This window comes from Eptesicus fuscus, chromosome 1 (genome assembly GCF_027574615.1).
Source record: "Eptesicus fuscus isolate TK198812 chromosome 1, DD_ASM_mEF_20220401, whole genome shotgun sequence".
Lineage (NCBI taxonomy): Eukaryota > Metazoa > Chordata > Mammalia > Chiroptera > Vespertilionidae > Eptesicus > Eptesicus fuscus.
Window position 1 is genome coordinate 128,353,163 of NC_072473.1, and position 13,898 is coordinate 128,367,060.

At 44.7% G+C, this 13,898-nt stretch overlaps 1 protein-coding gene across 1 annotated transcript in view; it reads right to left on the minus strand.

Moving 5' to 3' along the window:
• Positions 1–550: 550 nt before the first annotated feature.
• Positions 551–13,898, minus strand: part of LOC129149994 (P antigen family member 3-like) — a 29,585-nt gene continuing 16,237 nt past the window's right edge. The window contains exons 3-4 of the mRNA XM_054719996.1: positions 5,538–5,599; positions 551–626 (exon numbers count right to left, since the gene is read on the minus strand). Coding sequence (XP_054575971.1) covers positions 551–626; positions 5,538–5,599 — 138 coding nt within the window. The remainder of the gene's footprint in view (positions 627–5,537; positions 5,600–13,898) is intronic.

The following is a 13,898-nucleotide window of genomic DNA, read 5'->3' on the forward strand; positions in this document are numbered from 1 at the left end:
GCCCTGCTGACTGCCACCACCTCAAGCAGGCGAGAAGGGACGACGTCTGCTGTCACAGCTGCCTTCCCCGTTGAGGAAGACATTGGGGAAAATACTGCTTGAAACCACACTTGAGTGACCACCGCTGTGGCCCCGCTCCAGTGATTAGGCCCATTTCCCGTCAGGTAAGCTCAGCCGGATCGCAGGGGAAGGCTCCGGGCTCTCCATGTGCCTGTGCTGCTTGGCGTTACCAGGAGGCACAGGTGACCAGACGCCATACCGAGGGCGGGGCCCGTTTCTCCCTCGGGACTCTGCTTGGGGCGCTCACACCTCGGGAGGGAGGGGACGCAGTTCCAGGGCCTCGGCGGGGCAGGCCCTCAGCATTCCCGTTTCTAGGCCCTTCCTTTGCCGCCCGCCCCGCCCCCCCTTCCCAGGGCCCCAAGGAGGACTGTGGATTCTGTGTTCTGTGGGCCGTTCCAGGTGCCTCCCGGACCCAGACACCCGAAACAATGTCCCCCAAACCCTTTATCGGACCCCTGCCCTGGTCGGCCCCGCACCCTCCTAGTCCAGGTCACACTAGGACTTCAAGGGCCATGGCGGCCATGATGCCCGAGAGGACAAAGGCACTGACCTCGAGGACCTTCCCCCTAGGAGGCCACAGGACCCGCAGCCCTGCCCCCACCGAAACCCGCGGGCCTTCTCCTCTCAGTCTCCCATAGTTCATTAATGTCCCGGAGGGCTGCTCTGTGAACCTACCAGTTGGATGTCAACCAGCGAGAACGAATCAAAATGGAAGGAACACGGCCGCCTGTTGCGCAGTTCTCCTCAGGGAATTGGTCAGCAAAGCGCATGCGCAGCATCCGACGTGGGTGAAAGGCACATGCGCAGCAGTGGGCATGCTCTGAAATGCGCGCGCGCGCAGCTATGGGCATGCGCAGGTATGAGCCTATGGGCTGATTGGCTCCTGAGGAGGAGTGGAGGTTTTCCTGCCAAGGCCACAGAGCATTGAAATCTCTAGGGCAGCCCTGGTCAAGAAAACGGCCCCAAGTGTGGTTTTTCCCTACTCCCAATCATTCTTATGCTTTCAGATACTTTGTGGACAGACACGCTAAGTGGAACATTCATGGAGAATATGTTTCAAAAACTTGGCCGTGACAGAAACGTATTTTAATACCATGTTTACACGTATACTTTGACGAATCGCTGCCTTCTCTGAGTCTGGGATTTGTGTCATGCATACAAGGTATTTGCTCACTTCCATAAATTAAATACATTCACCCCTGTTTTCTTAACTTGTTTGCTTGTGTTACCGTGCATACATCTCCAGACGGTCACCGTTTCTCTGAATATAACTGTGGTCATTCGGTCAGTGTATGGCTTAGCAATACCCTCAGATAACGGTGCTGGGATTTAGGCTCAGTTCTCTGTCACTTGCTGTGCAGCAGTACTGCATCCTGTACTCTAAATCCCATTGATTAGACCAACAACTTGCTAGGCAAAGATCACTTACAGCCTATCACTAGTCATCACGTACAACATCCCTTTTCCTGTATACACTTTGAGAAGCGTTTACATTGAGAAACAAGAAGGATTTCTTACTTAGAACTTGAAACCCCAAATCTGCTTCGAATGGGATTCAATGACGTTTCATGTACATCTCGTTCCACCATCATTGTGAGGATTAAATGAGGTGATACATGTATGGAATCCAGCTTAGAGAAGTAGGAATGGATAGTATATATTCTATATATGTGACTGATTATTCCCCTTATGAAAAATCTTAATAAATGGAGCTATTTGTATAAGTACATATGTGAGGATGTGGTCAAGTCATTCATGACCATGGAGGAGAGACCGAAATTATCTAGACTATAGAGCCACGATTTTACTTTACTGGGTGTATAAGTTTGAGATCAGCATAGAACCTAGAGCTTGTAGCTTTCGGAATCACTGCATCATAAGGAGGTATTTTGCACGGAAGATGTGCATTCTACAAAGGTGGATGTGATGGGCACCTGAACCATCCCCTTCTGTCTCTCCCTTGTAAGTAGGCTCTGATACTAAAAATCTGAGATGCTGCCCAGATAGAGATGATCATGAGAAAGCCTATTGCTGCATTTCTCCTAGCCTTGTGGAGAACTGTTGCATGGAACAGAGGAAGAGTTTTTACCTACCAATTCCTTTCAGGAAGCTAGTGTACATCAAATTAAATATGGGCTAATGTCGCTCGTGTGGTCATTCATTAACAACCTAAACAAAGTATCAAGAGATTACTCACAAGAATAAAATATCATGACCAAGCGCCCATCCATCGAAGCAATACAAGATGTCATTAACACTAGGAACATATCCATGTAACTCACCATATTAACAGATTAATGGAAGGAACAATCCTATGATCAGTTCAACAACTACACAAGTTTCTGAATAGAGGTCAACATATATTCCAAATTAAAATTCTTAGCAGAGCGGGATTGGAATGGAACCTCCTTCACTCCACTGTGAACATGGTGAAATGTTAAAAATTTCCCATCACCTATCAGGAATAAGGAGTTTGGAAAACTAATCCCAATTCTATTAACATTGTACTGCGTGTCTCAATGTGTTGTTGTAAAACGAGAGAAGGAAACAAAGGCATATTTAAAAAAAATTCTCACCTGAGCATATTCTTTCCATTGCTTTTTTAGAGAGTGGAAGGGGGATAAGGGCGGAGGGTGGGACAGAGGGAGGGAAAAAGTAAAAGAGAGACAGAGAGAGAGAGAGAGAGAGAGAGAGAGAGAGAGAGAGAGAGAGAGATAACCATGTGAGATAGACACAGTGATTGACTGCCTCCCACATATGACCAGACTGGGGCAGGGGATAGCACCTGCAATCTGGTAAGTACTCTTGACGGGGAATTGATTCCAAGTCCGGTAAGCCTGAGGGATGACAATCTAACCAATGAGCGAACCGGCCAATATAGCGTAATTTTCAAAAACAGAAAAAAATTTGTTAGCATTCAGAAATGATTGGGTTGTGCATAGTGAAACTTAGAATCTATCTAGAAATAGCCATTTGGGAACAATAATCCTCTATAATAAAAGGCTAATATGCAAATGAATGAAACGGCAGAACGACCGGTTACTATGATGCTCACTGACCACCAAGGGAAGACACTCAACGTAGAAGTTTCTCCTGGTGGTCAGTGCACTACCACAGGGGGAATGCCACTCACCCAGAACTAGGGCTCACAGCTGGCGAGTGCAGAGGTGGTGGCGGGAGCCTCTCCCTCCTCCATGGCAGCGGAAAGGTTGTCCAACTGCCAGCTCAGTTGGACATCACCCACGGGCTACTGGACTGCGAGAGGGCGCAGGCCATGCTGACGGACCCACCCCCGAGTTCATGAATTTTGTGCACGGGGCCTCTAGTCATATATAACAAGGTTGCTGGAGACAATACCAATGTACAAATATATCTGCATGAGAAAGCTCAATTGTAGTATGAAACGTCAGAAAATGACATAATTTTCAATAGCATCAAGTGTTTAGGAATATGCTTCACGAAAGATTTGCAAGATTCCTTGGAAAATGCTGCAAAACTTTATTGAGAGAACTTTATTTAACACTATAGTATCCAACTTAAGAATAATCTGTGTGAACAACAACAAAAAAAAAGAATAATCTGTGTGTCTTCAGATCATCTTCCCTTAAACGGGTGGTTTCCCTTCTCCTGCAAGGAAACAGAACTGGTGGGAACATTCCTTATTCTCATTACATTTAGATGACATTAAAGGTATACAAAGGACAAAGTTTAGAATTTATAAGACAGACATCCATGCACATATTTTACCAATATTGATTAATCACACCACTCTTTCTATTGGTACTCAGAAACTAAAAAAGACTGTTCCAGTTCAGAATACAGGAAATGAAATGAACATATTAAAAGGTGGTTTTAAGTACTAAGCAAGAAATGTATAAACTTTTTGAAAAATCTGAACACCATCCAACAGAAAACCCCTAAGAAACAAAAAACATTTACAAGAAATGCTTCGATTCTGACAACAAGGTAGCTAAAACAGAATTTTCACATTTATTCCTGCCTATGTGAAGTAAACAGAAAGGCCTGTACTGCCTTTGCTACTTCCTTATGGTGCAGAAAAAGCAAAAATGTTTTTCTGGACTCATTTAGCCCTTTTATGCAATTGTTTAAATAGGGTAGCCACGTATCCCCAATTCCATCTGTAGATCTTGTGTAAGTATAAATAATGCTTTTCTCACACTGTATGAGTTTCAATTTGTATAATCACTTTTACAATCACACGAATTTTACGTCAGTAGTATCATTTTTCATACCACAATGTGAAGCTTATTTATATAATGCCTTACAGTAATACAGAAAAACAACCATAAAGACAATACACACACACGCAAGCACACACACACACACACAGACACACAGACACACACACACACACACACATACACACACACACACCGACACACACACACACACACACTTAAAGAATGAATGGAGGGAGGAGGAAGCAGAGGGGAAGGAAGAATGAGAGAATGAGAAAGATACCTAGACAAGTAAAAAAAACTTTGGTTTCTAAAATTCATTGCTTTCTAAATACTTTCTAGAGGAATAGTTAAAAAATATTGTATATATTGAAAGAGTAAAACATGGTGATTTGCTGTATTATGCATTGTGGTATGATTACTAAGGTAAATGTATGTCATTAACCCATCCCTCAACTTGCCTAGTTAACTTCTATTTTTTTGTGCTGAGAATGCTTAAGATATGTTCTCATCAAGTTTCATGTATATATTATCATGTCATTAATTACAAGAGCTTAGGATGGACAATCTGAAGTAATTTCTGAAATTTTCCCACGGTATACTCTATTTTTAGATGTTCAGGTGCTACTGGATTATATTAGATAAAAGATGTTTTCCTGGTCTACGAACCATCCCATCCATTCTTTGAAAATATTAATTTAGTGTTCAAGAATATCTTTATTTTCAATTTAATAAAATACTCAGTATCTGTTGGTTTGCTGTTCATGTTCCTTATTGGGTACACTTAGGCTTTTTTCATTTTCCTCAAGATTATGTAACTAATGGAATCTCTTCTTACGTATCTCTCCTAAGAGCCATCCTTTTCATTTATTAATTGCATTAGTTCTCATTTTCCTTAAGGTTTATACTCATATTACTTACTATATCTTTTCTCCTCAGTTTAGTTGCTTTGTTCCTTTCCCCTTATGTTTATTTATTTATTTATTGTCATCTGTAGCACATTTTTTTATTAAGGTATTATATGCGTACATATCTTACCATTGCCCACCCCAACCCCACTCCCATACATGCCCTCGCCCCCCAGCGTTGTTGTGTCCATTGGTTATGCTTATATGCATGCATACAAGTCCTTCAGTTGATCTGTTATCTCCCCCACCTCTCCCTAACCTTCCTGCTGTAATTTGACAGTCTGTTTGATGCTTTATTGTCTCTGTAATTGCAGTCTTAATAAATAACATATCTGCTTCTGGCATGTAAATGTGCTCTAGATTTAGTAACATCTCGCCCTTTACTTCAAGCTCGTCTCCATCCTCACCATCAGTCTTTGGCTGAGTCATTTCCTGGAGATCAGCTTCCAGGACAGGCCCTTAAAAGGTTTATCAATTTCAGTGGTAAATATGCCATATTTGATATGACTACAAAACATGATCTCATAGTACCTATATTTCTACAAGGAACATGGACTCATTAAATTTGACAGTGGTGACAGTGAGCATGTTTAGCATAGCTGTTTTCTTCACACCTGCCCTGAGCATTGATGATCGCCTGCACCCTCGGTACCTGATCAGAGAAAATGAAAACGGGACTATTTCTTGGTACTTCATAATTCAATCACTTGATGCTTCATTGGGGAAAGGACTAAAATGCAATTGTTTTTTTGAGCCAGAAGAATTCAAAATTTGACAGAATCTAAGAACAGGTATCCACGTCTACACATAGAAAAAGAAACATCAGTGGAGTGATTACTCATTATTTTAGTAGTTATGGGATTTCAGGTCAGGTGTTTCAATGTGACTCAAGAAGATAATTTATGACAACCAAGTCATAAAATTAAAGTACCTTTGTATTCTTTCCAATACAACTAGAGTATCCAAGGATGATCATTGAAAATTAATATGTTGTATTTGAATTCATTATGTAAGAGCATATATCAGTTTTGAAATTAAGAACTCTCCCAAAATTTTACAAATTATATTAAAGCTGGTAGGACAATCTACTTCAGTGTGTCTGTATATTTCATACAGCTGATAATTATTTCAAATGCTTTATCTGCAGAAATCATGAGAGAATCCAAGATTTATTAGCTGTGGTTTCAAGTACTTGTACTCAGAAGTAAGAAAATGTTTTCATATTTTATAATTCAATTTGCCTGCAAACCGGTGTGTGTCTCTATCTGATTATCTCTAAGTCAGGCAGTCATTTATTTTTGGGTCTGAAGGAATGTTCAAAATATCATTATATGTGAGTCTACGCATGTAATATTACGTTTGTTATTTTTGGTTATTAAAGGTATAATATTGTGAAAATCAGAAAACACATAAATTGCATTCTTAATTACTAATATACCTGCTTCCAGCATTCCAATGGGCTCTGGATTTGCGTAAGGTTGCCCAATGACGTCAGGATTATCTCCACGTTCACCCTTAGTCATTAGTATCACCATTTCTTGGGTATCAGCTTCCAGGTCAGTCCCTTAAAAAGAAAGTTATCAATTTCAGCAGTAAACATGAAAAATAAATTAGGAAAAGGTAACATTCATTTCTTGAGTTACATGAAAAAAAAAAAAAGTCTGTAATCTAGTGTAATACTACGTGATAGAAAGATGACCTTTACATCCTGGTTTTTGTGTAGTATGAAACTTGTTCTAAATGACGATCTGAAGATCAACCTAAAGACATGCACATTCCCCATATATGACCATAGTGTATTAATACGAGTAGAGAGCATCAGCTATCAATGAAATCTGAGGTGTACACCATGGATAGTATTTTTATTTATTTATTTATTTATTTTTTTTTAAAAATTTCTTTATTGATTAAGGTGTCACATATTTTTCCTCATCCCCCCATTCCCATCCCACCCCTCTCCCCACGCATGCCCCAATCCCCTGTTGAACTTAACCGTTGGATAGGCTTATATGCATGCATACAGGTCCTTTGGTTGAACTCTCCCCCTCCCCCCACCCTCCCCCTACCCTCCCCTATCCTCCCTCTGAGGCCCGATAGTCCGATCGATGCCTCCTTGCTTCTGGTTCTGTTCTTATTCCTCAGTCTATGTTGTTCATCATTTCCCCTAGATGAGCGAGATCATATGTCACTAGATATATACTAATAAGAACTGAATGTGAGACGAGCAATAATAGTTATGCTGACAGGCAAATGAATCAATCTGTAGCGAGCTTCCCCCTGGACCACCAGTTCTTTTGAGACCCAATTTCGATGTCCAGTAGTTCCTTATGTGTACATGTCAGCACTGATCCCTCAGCTCTGGATGGTGGACAAATGGTGGTAATGGAGGTCCGACTCCCTCTGGTTTGGTCTCGGCCGAACCCAGGGGCACGGCGTCACCCGGACTAAGGGGCACGTGGCCTCACCCATACCCAAGGGGCGCGTGGTCTCACCCGGGCCTGGGACCCAGCCTCACCCGGATGGATCCAGGGGCGCACGGCCTCACCCGGACCCAGGATCTGGCTTCACCCGTACCCAGGGACGCTTGGCCTCTCCCAGACCCAGGGGCACGTGGCCTCACCCGAGCTTATTTGCACAAGGCCTCACCTGGATCCAGGGACACATGGTCTCTCCCGGACGCAGGGACGCTTGGCCTCTCCCAGACCCAGGGCCACTTGGGCTCACCCGGGCCTAGGTGCACTAGGCCTCATCCGGATCCAGGGACGCATGGTGTCACCCGGACCCAGGGATGCTTGGCCTCTCCCAGACCCAGGGGCACGTGGCCTCACCCGGGCCTAGGTGCACGAGGCCTCACCCGGATCCAGGGACACATGGTCTCACCCGGACCCAGGAACGTTTGGCCACTCCCAGACCCAGGGCCACTTGGGCTCACCCGGGCCTAGGTGCACGAGGCCTCACCCGGATCCAGGGACACATGGTCTCACCCGGACCCAGGGACGCTTTGCCTCTCCCAGACCCAGGGGCACGTGGCCTCACCCGGGCCTAGGTGCACGAGGCCTCATCCGGATCCAGGGACACATGGTCTCACCCGGACCCAGGGACGCTTGGCCTCTCCCAGACCCAGGGCCACTTGGGCTCACCCGGGCCTAGGTGCACGAGGCCTCATCCGGATCCAGGGACGCATGGTCTCACCCGGACCCAGGGACGCTTGGCCTCTCCCAGACCCAGGGGCACGTGGCCTCACCCGGGCCTAGGTGCACGAGGCCTCACCCGGATCCAGGGACACATGGTCTCACCCGGACCCAGGGACGCTTGGCCTCTCCCAGACCCAGGGCCACTTGGGCTCACCCGGGCCTAGGTGCACGAGGCCTCACCCGGATCCTGGGACACATGGTCTCACCCGGACCCAGGGACGCTTGGCCTCTCCCAAACCCAGGGCCACTTGGGCTCACCCGGGCCTAGGTGCACGAGGCCTCACCCGATCCAGGGACACATGGTCTCACCCGGACCCAGGGATGCTTGGCCTCTCCCAGACCCAGGGCCACTTGGGCTCACCCGGGCCTAGGTGCACGAGGCCTCACCCGGATCCAGGGACGCATGGTCTCACCCGGACCCAGGGACGCTTGGCCTCTCCCAGACCCAGGGCCACTTGGGCTCACCCGGGCCTAGGTGCACGAGGCCTCACCCGGATCTTGGGACACATGGTCTCACCAGGATAGTATTTTTATTACAATTAAAATATAATGATCTAATTTCAAGCAAATCACCTAATTTCAGACCTAAAGCAACTAGAAAAAGCACAGAGTAAGTGCAAAGTCATATGAAGGAAATCAGAATGTCCAGAGTGAAAATAAACACAGTAGAATTTAAAAAGTAAATACAAAAGAAAAAGGGATTAGCTAAAGATCATATATGCATACCCGATGGACATGGTCAATATGTTTTTGAAGGCCGAGGGAGGCACATGTGGAAATTGGAGGAGGTCGGCCAAAGCGGGGGAAGTTGTATGCCAGTAATATTGTCAACATTAAAATTTGTAATAACAAAAAGTAAATAGAACCCGGAGCCGGTTCTTTGAAAAGATAGAGATTGATAATCCTTTAACCAGTCTCATTAAAAAAACAGAGAGGACTCAAATAAATGAAATAAGAAATGAAGGAGAATTATCAACAGACACCACAGAAATACAGAGGAATATAAGAAAATTTTAGGATTAAGCATATGCCAACAAGTGGGGCAATCTGGAAGAAATGGATGAATTCTTAGAAACATATAACCTTCCAAATTGAATTAATAAGAAACAGAAAATACGAACAGCCCTATTACAACTAATGAAATCACCTGTGTAAAAAATCAACAAAAAACAAAAACAACAACAACGACAACAACAACAAAACTTCCAAAAAATGAGTCTCTGACCAGATGATTTCACAGGTGAATTTTTCCAAACATTCAGAGAAACACAGACACCTATCCTACTAGGACTATTGTTAAAAAAATTGAGGAGGGGAGAAATCTCCCAAGCTCATTTCATGAGGCCAGCATAATCCTAATTCCAAAACCAAATAAAGACACTACAAGAAAGAAAATTATAGGCAAATATCTCTGATGAACATAGATGCAAAAATCCTCAACCAAATACAGGCAAACAAAACTGCTCAATAAATAAAAAAATCATATTCCCTGATGAAGAGGCATTTACTCCTGGGATGCAAGTTCAGTACAATACCCACAAATCAATTAATGTGATACTCAACAAAAACAAAATGAAGGCGAAAGATTATGTGAACAAGTCAAGAGATACAGCAAAAAACACATTTTTTTTTGGTAAAATCCAGTACCTACTTATGATAGAAACTGTTAGCAAATCGGGAATAAAGAAAACATAATTTATCATAATAAAGGCTATATGTGAGAAATCCAAAGGTAATATACTCACCTGGAAGAAACCAAAAGCATTTCCCTTATAGAAGGAAATTAAAGCACAGAAAATATAGATCAATGGGATAGAACAGAGATCCCAGAACCAAACCCATGTCTCTATGGTCTATTAATATTTTAAAAAGGAGCCAAAAACATGCATTATATAAAGGAAGTCTACTCAGTAAATGGAGTTGGCAAAATAGGACAGATAACATGTACAAAAATAAACTAGACCAACTTCTTACACCATACACACAAGAATAAACACAAAATGGGCTAAAGATGTAAATGTAGGACTGAAAACCATGAACCTCCTAGAAGAAAACACAGGCAATAAAATCTCTTACATTTCTCTCAGCAATATTTTTTATGACCTATGTTCTCAAGGAGATAGATCAGACATTAAAAGGGGTTTGAAAAGCAAAGAATGGGATAAAAAAATGGAAAGGCAACCTACTCAATGGGTGAAGATATTCTCTAATTGTACATACAATAAGGTGTCAATATCCAAAAATTGAAAAGAAGACATACACCCCTAACCGGTTTGGCTCAGTGGATGGTGCGTCGGCCTGTGGACTGAAGGGTCCCAGGTCCGATTCTGGTCAAGGGCATTTACCTTGGTTTTGGACACATCACCCATAGGAGGTGTGTGCAGCAGGCAGCTGATCAATGTTTCTCTCTCTTTGATGTTTCTAATTCTCGATCCCTCTCCCTTCCTGTCTGTAAAAAATCAATAAAATATATTTTAAAAAAAGAGGTCTCGTAAGTCAATACCAAAACCAAAACAAACAAAAAATCTAATTAAAACCTGGTCAGAGGACCTGAATAGACTCTTAGGGCTTACAAGTGGCCAAGAGAAATATGATAAGATGCTCAATGTCACTAGTTATCAGAGAAATGCGCATGGAAACTTCAATGAACTTAAACCCACAAACAGTATCTTGTGATGAGGATGTGGAGAAACGGGAACCCACGTGCACTGTTGGCCCAATGCAGATCGATGCAGTCACTCAGGAAAACCGGGTGGAGGGTCCTCAAAAAATTTAAAATGAACTGCATTATGATCCGGTGATTATAAATTCTAAACCGATATGCGAAGAATTCCAAAACAGTCATCAGAAAGAATAGATGCTTGCCTGTGTTCATTAGAGCGTTATACAAGATATGGAAGCAAACCAAGTGCCCATCAATAGACAAGTGGATAAAAAATGGTGGTACACACACACATACACACTGGAATATTATGAGACCATACCAAAGAATGAAATATTGCCATTTGTGGCAGAATGGACAGACCTAGGTGGATGGGCTAACACTAAGAGAAGGAAATAATTGAGGTAAAGACAAGCAGTATAGGATTTCCAGGAAATTTTTACATTGCATTTTAAAATTAAACTAGATGCTTGGTGCACGAATATGTGAATGGGTGGGGTCTGAAGGCCTGGCTTGGGATTAGGGCCAATGAGGTTCTCTGCCTCTCCACCTCTTCCTTCCCCGCTGCCTGCATGCGGCTACCATGTGGTTCCCTCCCCCCTTCCCTCGCCATCTGTGTCTGCCAACACCCACTCCTAGTTTCCTGTCCCAGCCCAGGGCATGGCTGTCATTGGTTGAGCGGGACCTGCCAGCTGGTGGTAGGGACCAGGAAGTTGGCTGGTAGGCCCCTTTGGCGATTGGGGCGTCTGCCCCTTGGTGGTCAGTTCACGTCTCAATGACCAGTTGTTCCGGTCATTCCATTGTAAAGGTCACTTAGGTTTTTATATCTACAGATGTATTTTAACTGACATCCAACTGGAAAGGAGAGACACAGAAACAATAATGAGGGAGAATCACTGATCCGCTACTTCCTGAATGCCCCACAATGAGGATGGGGCCTGCAAAGTGGGCTTATACCCTGACTGGGAATTCAATCATGACCTCCTGGTTCAGAGGTTGATGCTCAGCCAGTGAACACACCAGCGGCCTGTGTATTTTTTTTACACTGACTTTCCAACAGCTATGGTACGCGCAATATGATAGTCAGAGAGACCCACTGCCCTCCACAGGCAGTTTTCTTCCCTTCCCCTTCACCTGGAAGCTCAGGTGCTCCTGCATCTGCTTCCTCTTCCTCAGGTGTAACATCCAGATTCTCAGGGGGTGCCTCCTCTTGTTTAGGTTTTTCATCACTGGGCTGCTGGTCCTAGGGGTGTGTGTGCGTTAATGGAAGGTTTTGTTGTTAATGCATGACAATCATAAAAATATGCATACTATACACACAGGTATAATCACAAATAAGAATAAAGGCATTTTAGATATGATCTATTTATTCTTAATATTGTTTCTCTTCCCTCTGCCTGGTTCCTTTGATAGCAGCTGCCCACAAGGACTTCTAAATCTGAAGCTCTTTTAATCTCTCCTGGGATGGATATGGGCAGTCTGTGTTAATAAGCATGAGAAAGGAGACCTAGTGGGTATTTGCACTGGCAATTCCAGAGTGCAAACCTCCTGGATCAAGGTTTCCTTCCTCAGGAACCCTCCTGGGCCAATGCTACTCCCTTATCAGCTCGGAAGCTTTTAACACTGTACCTAGAGGCATTCAACAAAACGTACAGGAAAATACCTTTCTGGTAATAGACAGTTAAAATATCAAAGCACTCACAACCACAGGTCCAATCGGCTGGTCAGACTCTTCATCTTCAACTAGGATAGTACTCCAATCGGCTCTGGATGGCACATTCCGACTCATATTTCACCCTGGAAGTAGAACAATTTGATGAGGAAAATGTACTGAAGGGGGTAACTATATCACTTCCATGGCAAAATGATTCTTTTCTTTTTTTAACTTTGAAAGTACTTTAAAAGTAAGAGCACAGGCTTTCCGGTGATCGCAAATACAGGGGCTTAAAGCCACTGAGGTCATGGCCCTGCTGACTGCCACCACCTCAAGCAGGCGAGAAGGGACGACGTCTGCTGTCACAGCTGCCTTCCCCTTGAGGAAGACATTGGGGAAAATACTGCTTGAAACCACACTTGAGTGCCCACCGCTGTGGCCCCGCTCCAGTGATTAGGCCCATTTCCCGTCAGGTAAGCTCCGCCGGATCGCAGGGGAAGGCTCCGGGCTCTCCATGTGCCTGTGCTGCTTGGCGTTACCAGGAGGCACAGGTGACCAGACGCCATACCGAGGGCGGGGCCCGTTTCTCCCTCGGGACTCTGCTTGGGGCGCTACACACCTCGGGAGGGAGGGGACGCAGTTCCAGGGCCTCGGCGGGGCAGGCCCTCAGCATTCCCGTTTCTAGGCCCTTCCTTTGCCGCCAGCCCCGCACCCCGTTTCCGAGGGTCCCAAAGAGGACTGTGGATTCTGTGTTTTGTGGGCCGTTCCAGGTGCCTCCGGGACCCAGACACCCGAAACAATGTCCCCCAAACCCTTTATCGGACCCCTGCCCTGGTCGGCCCCGCACCCTCCTAGTCCAGGTCACACTAGGACTTCAAGGGCCATGGCGGCCATGATGCCCGAGAGGACAAAGGCGCTGACCTCGAGGACCTTCCCCCTAGGAGGTCCTCTCAGTCTCCCATAGTTAATTAAAGTCCCGGAGGGCTGCTCTGTGAACCTACCAGTTGGATGTCAACCAGCGAGAAGGAATCAAAATGGAAGGAACACGGCCGCCTGTTGCGCAGTTCTCCTCAGGGAATTGGTCAGCAAAGCGCATGCGCAGCATCCGACGTGGGTGAAAGGCACATGCGCAGCAGTGGGCATGCTCTGAAATGCGCGCGCGCAGCTATGGGCATGCGCAGGTACGAGCCTATGGGCTGATTGGCTCCTGAGAAGGAGTGG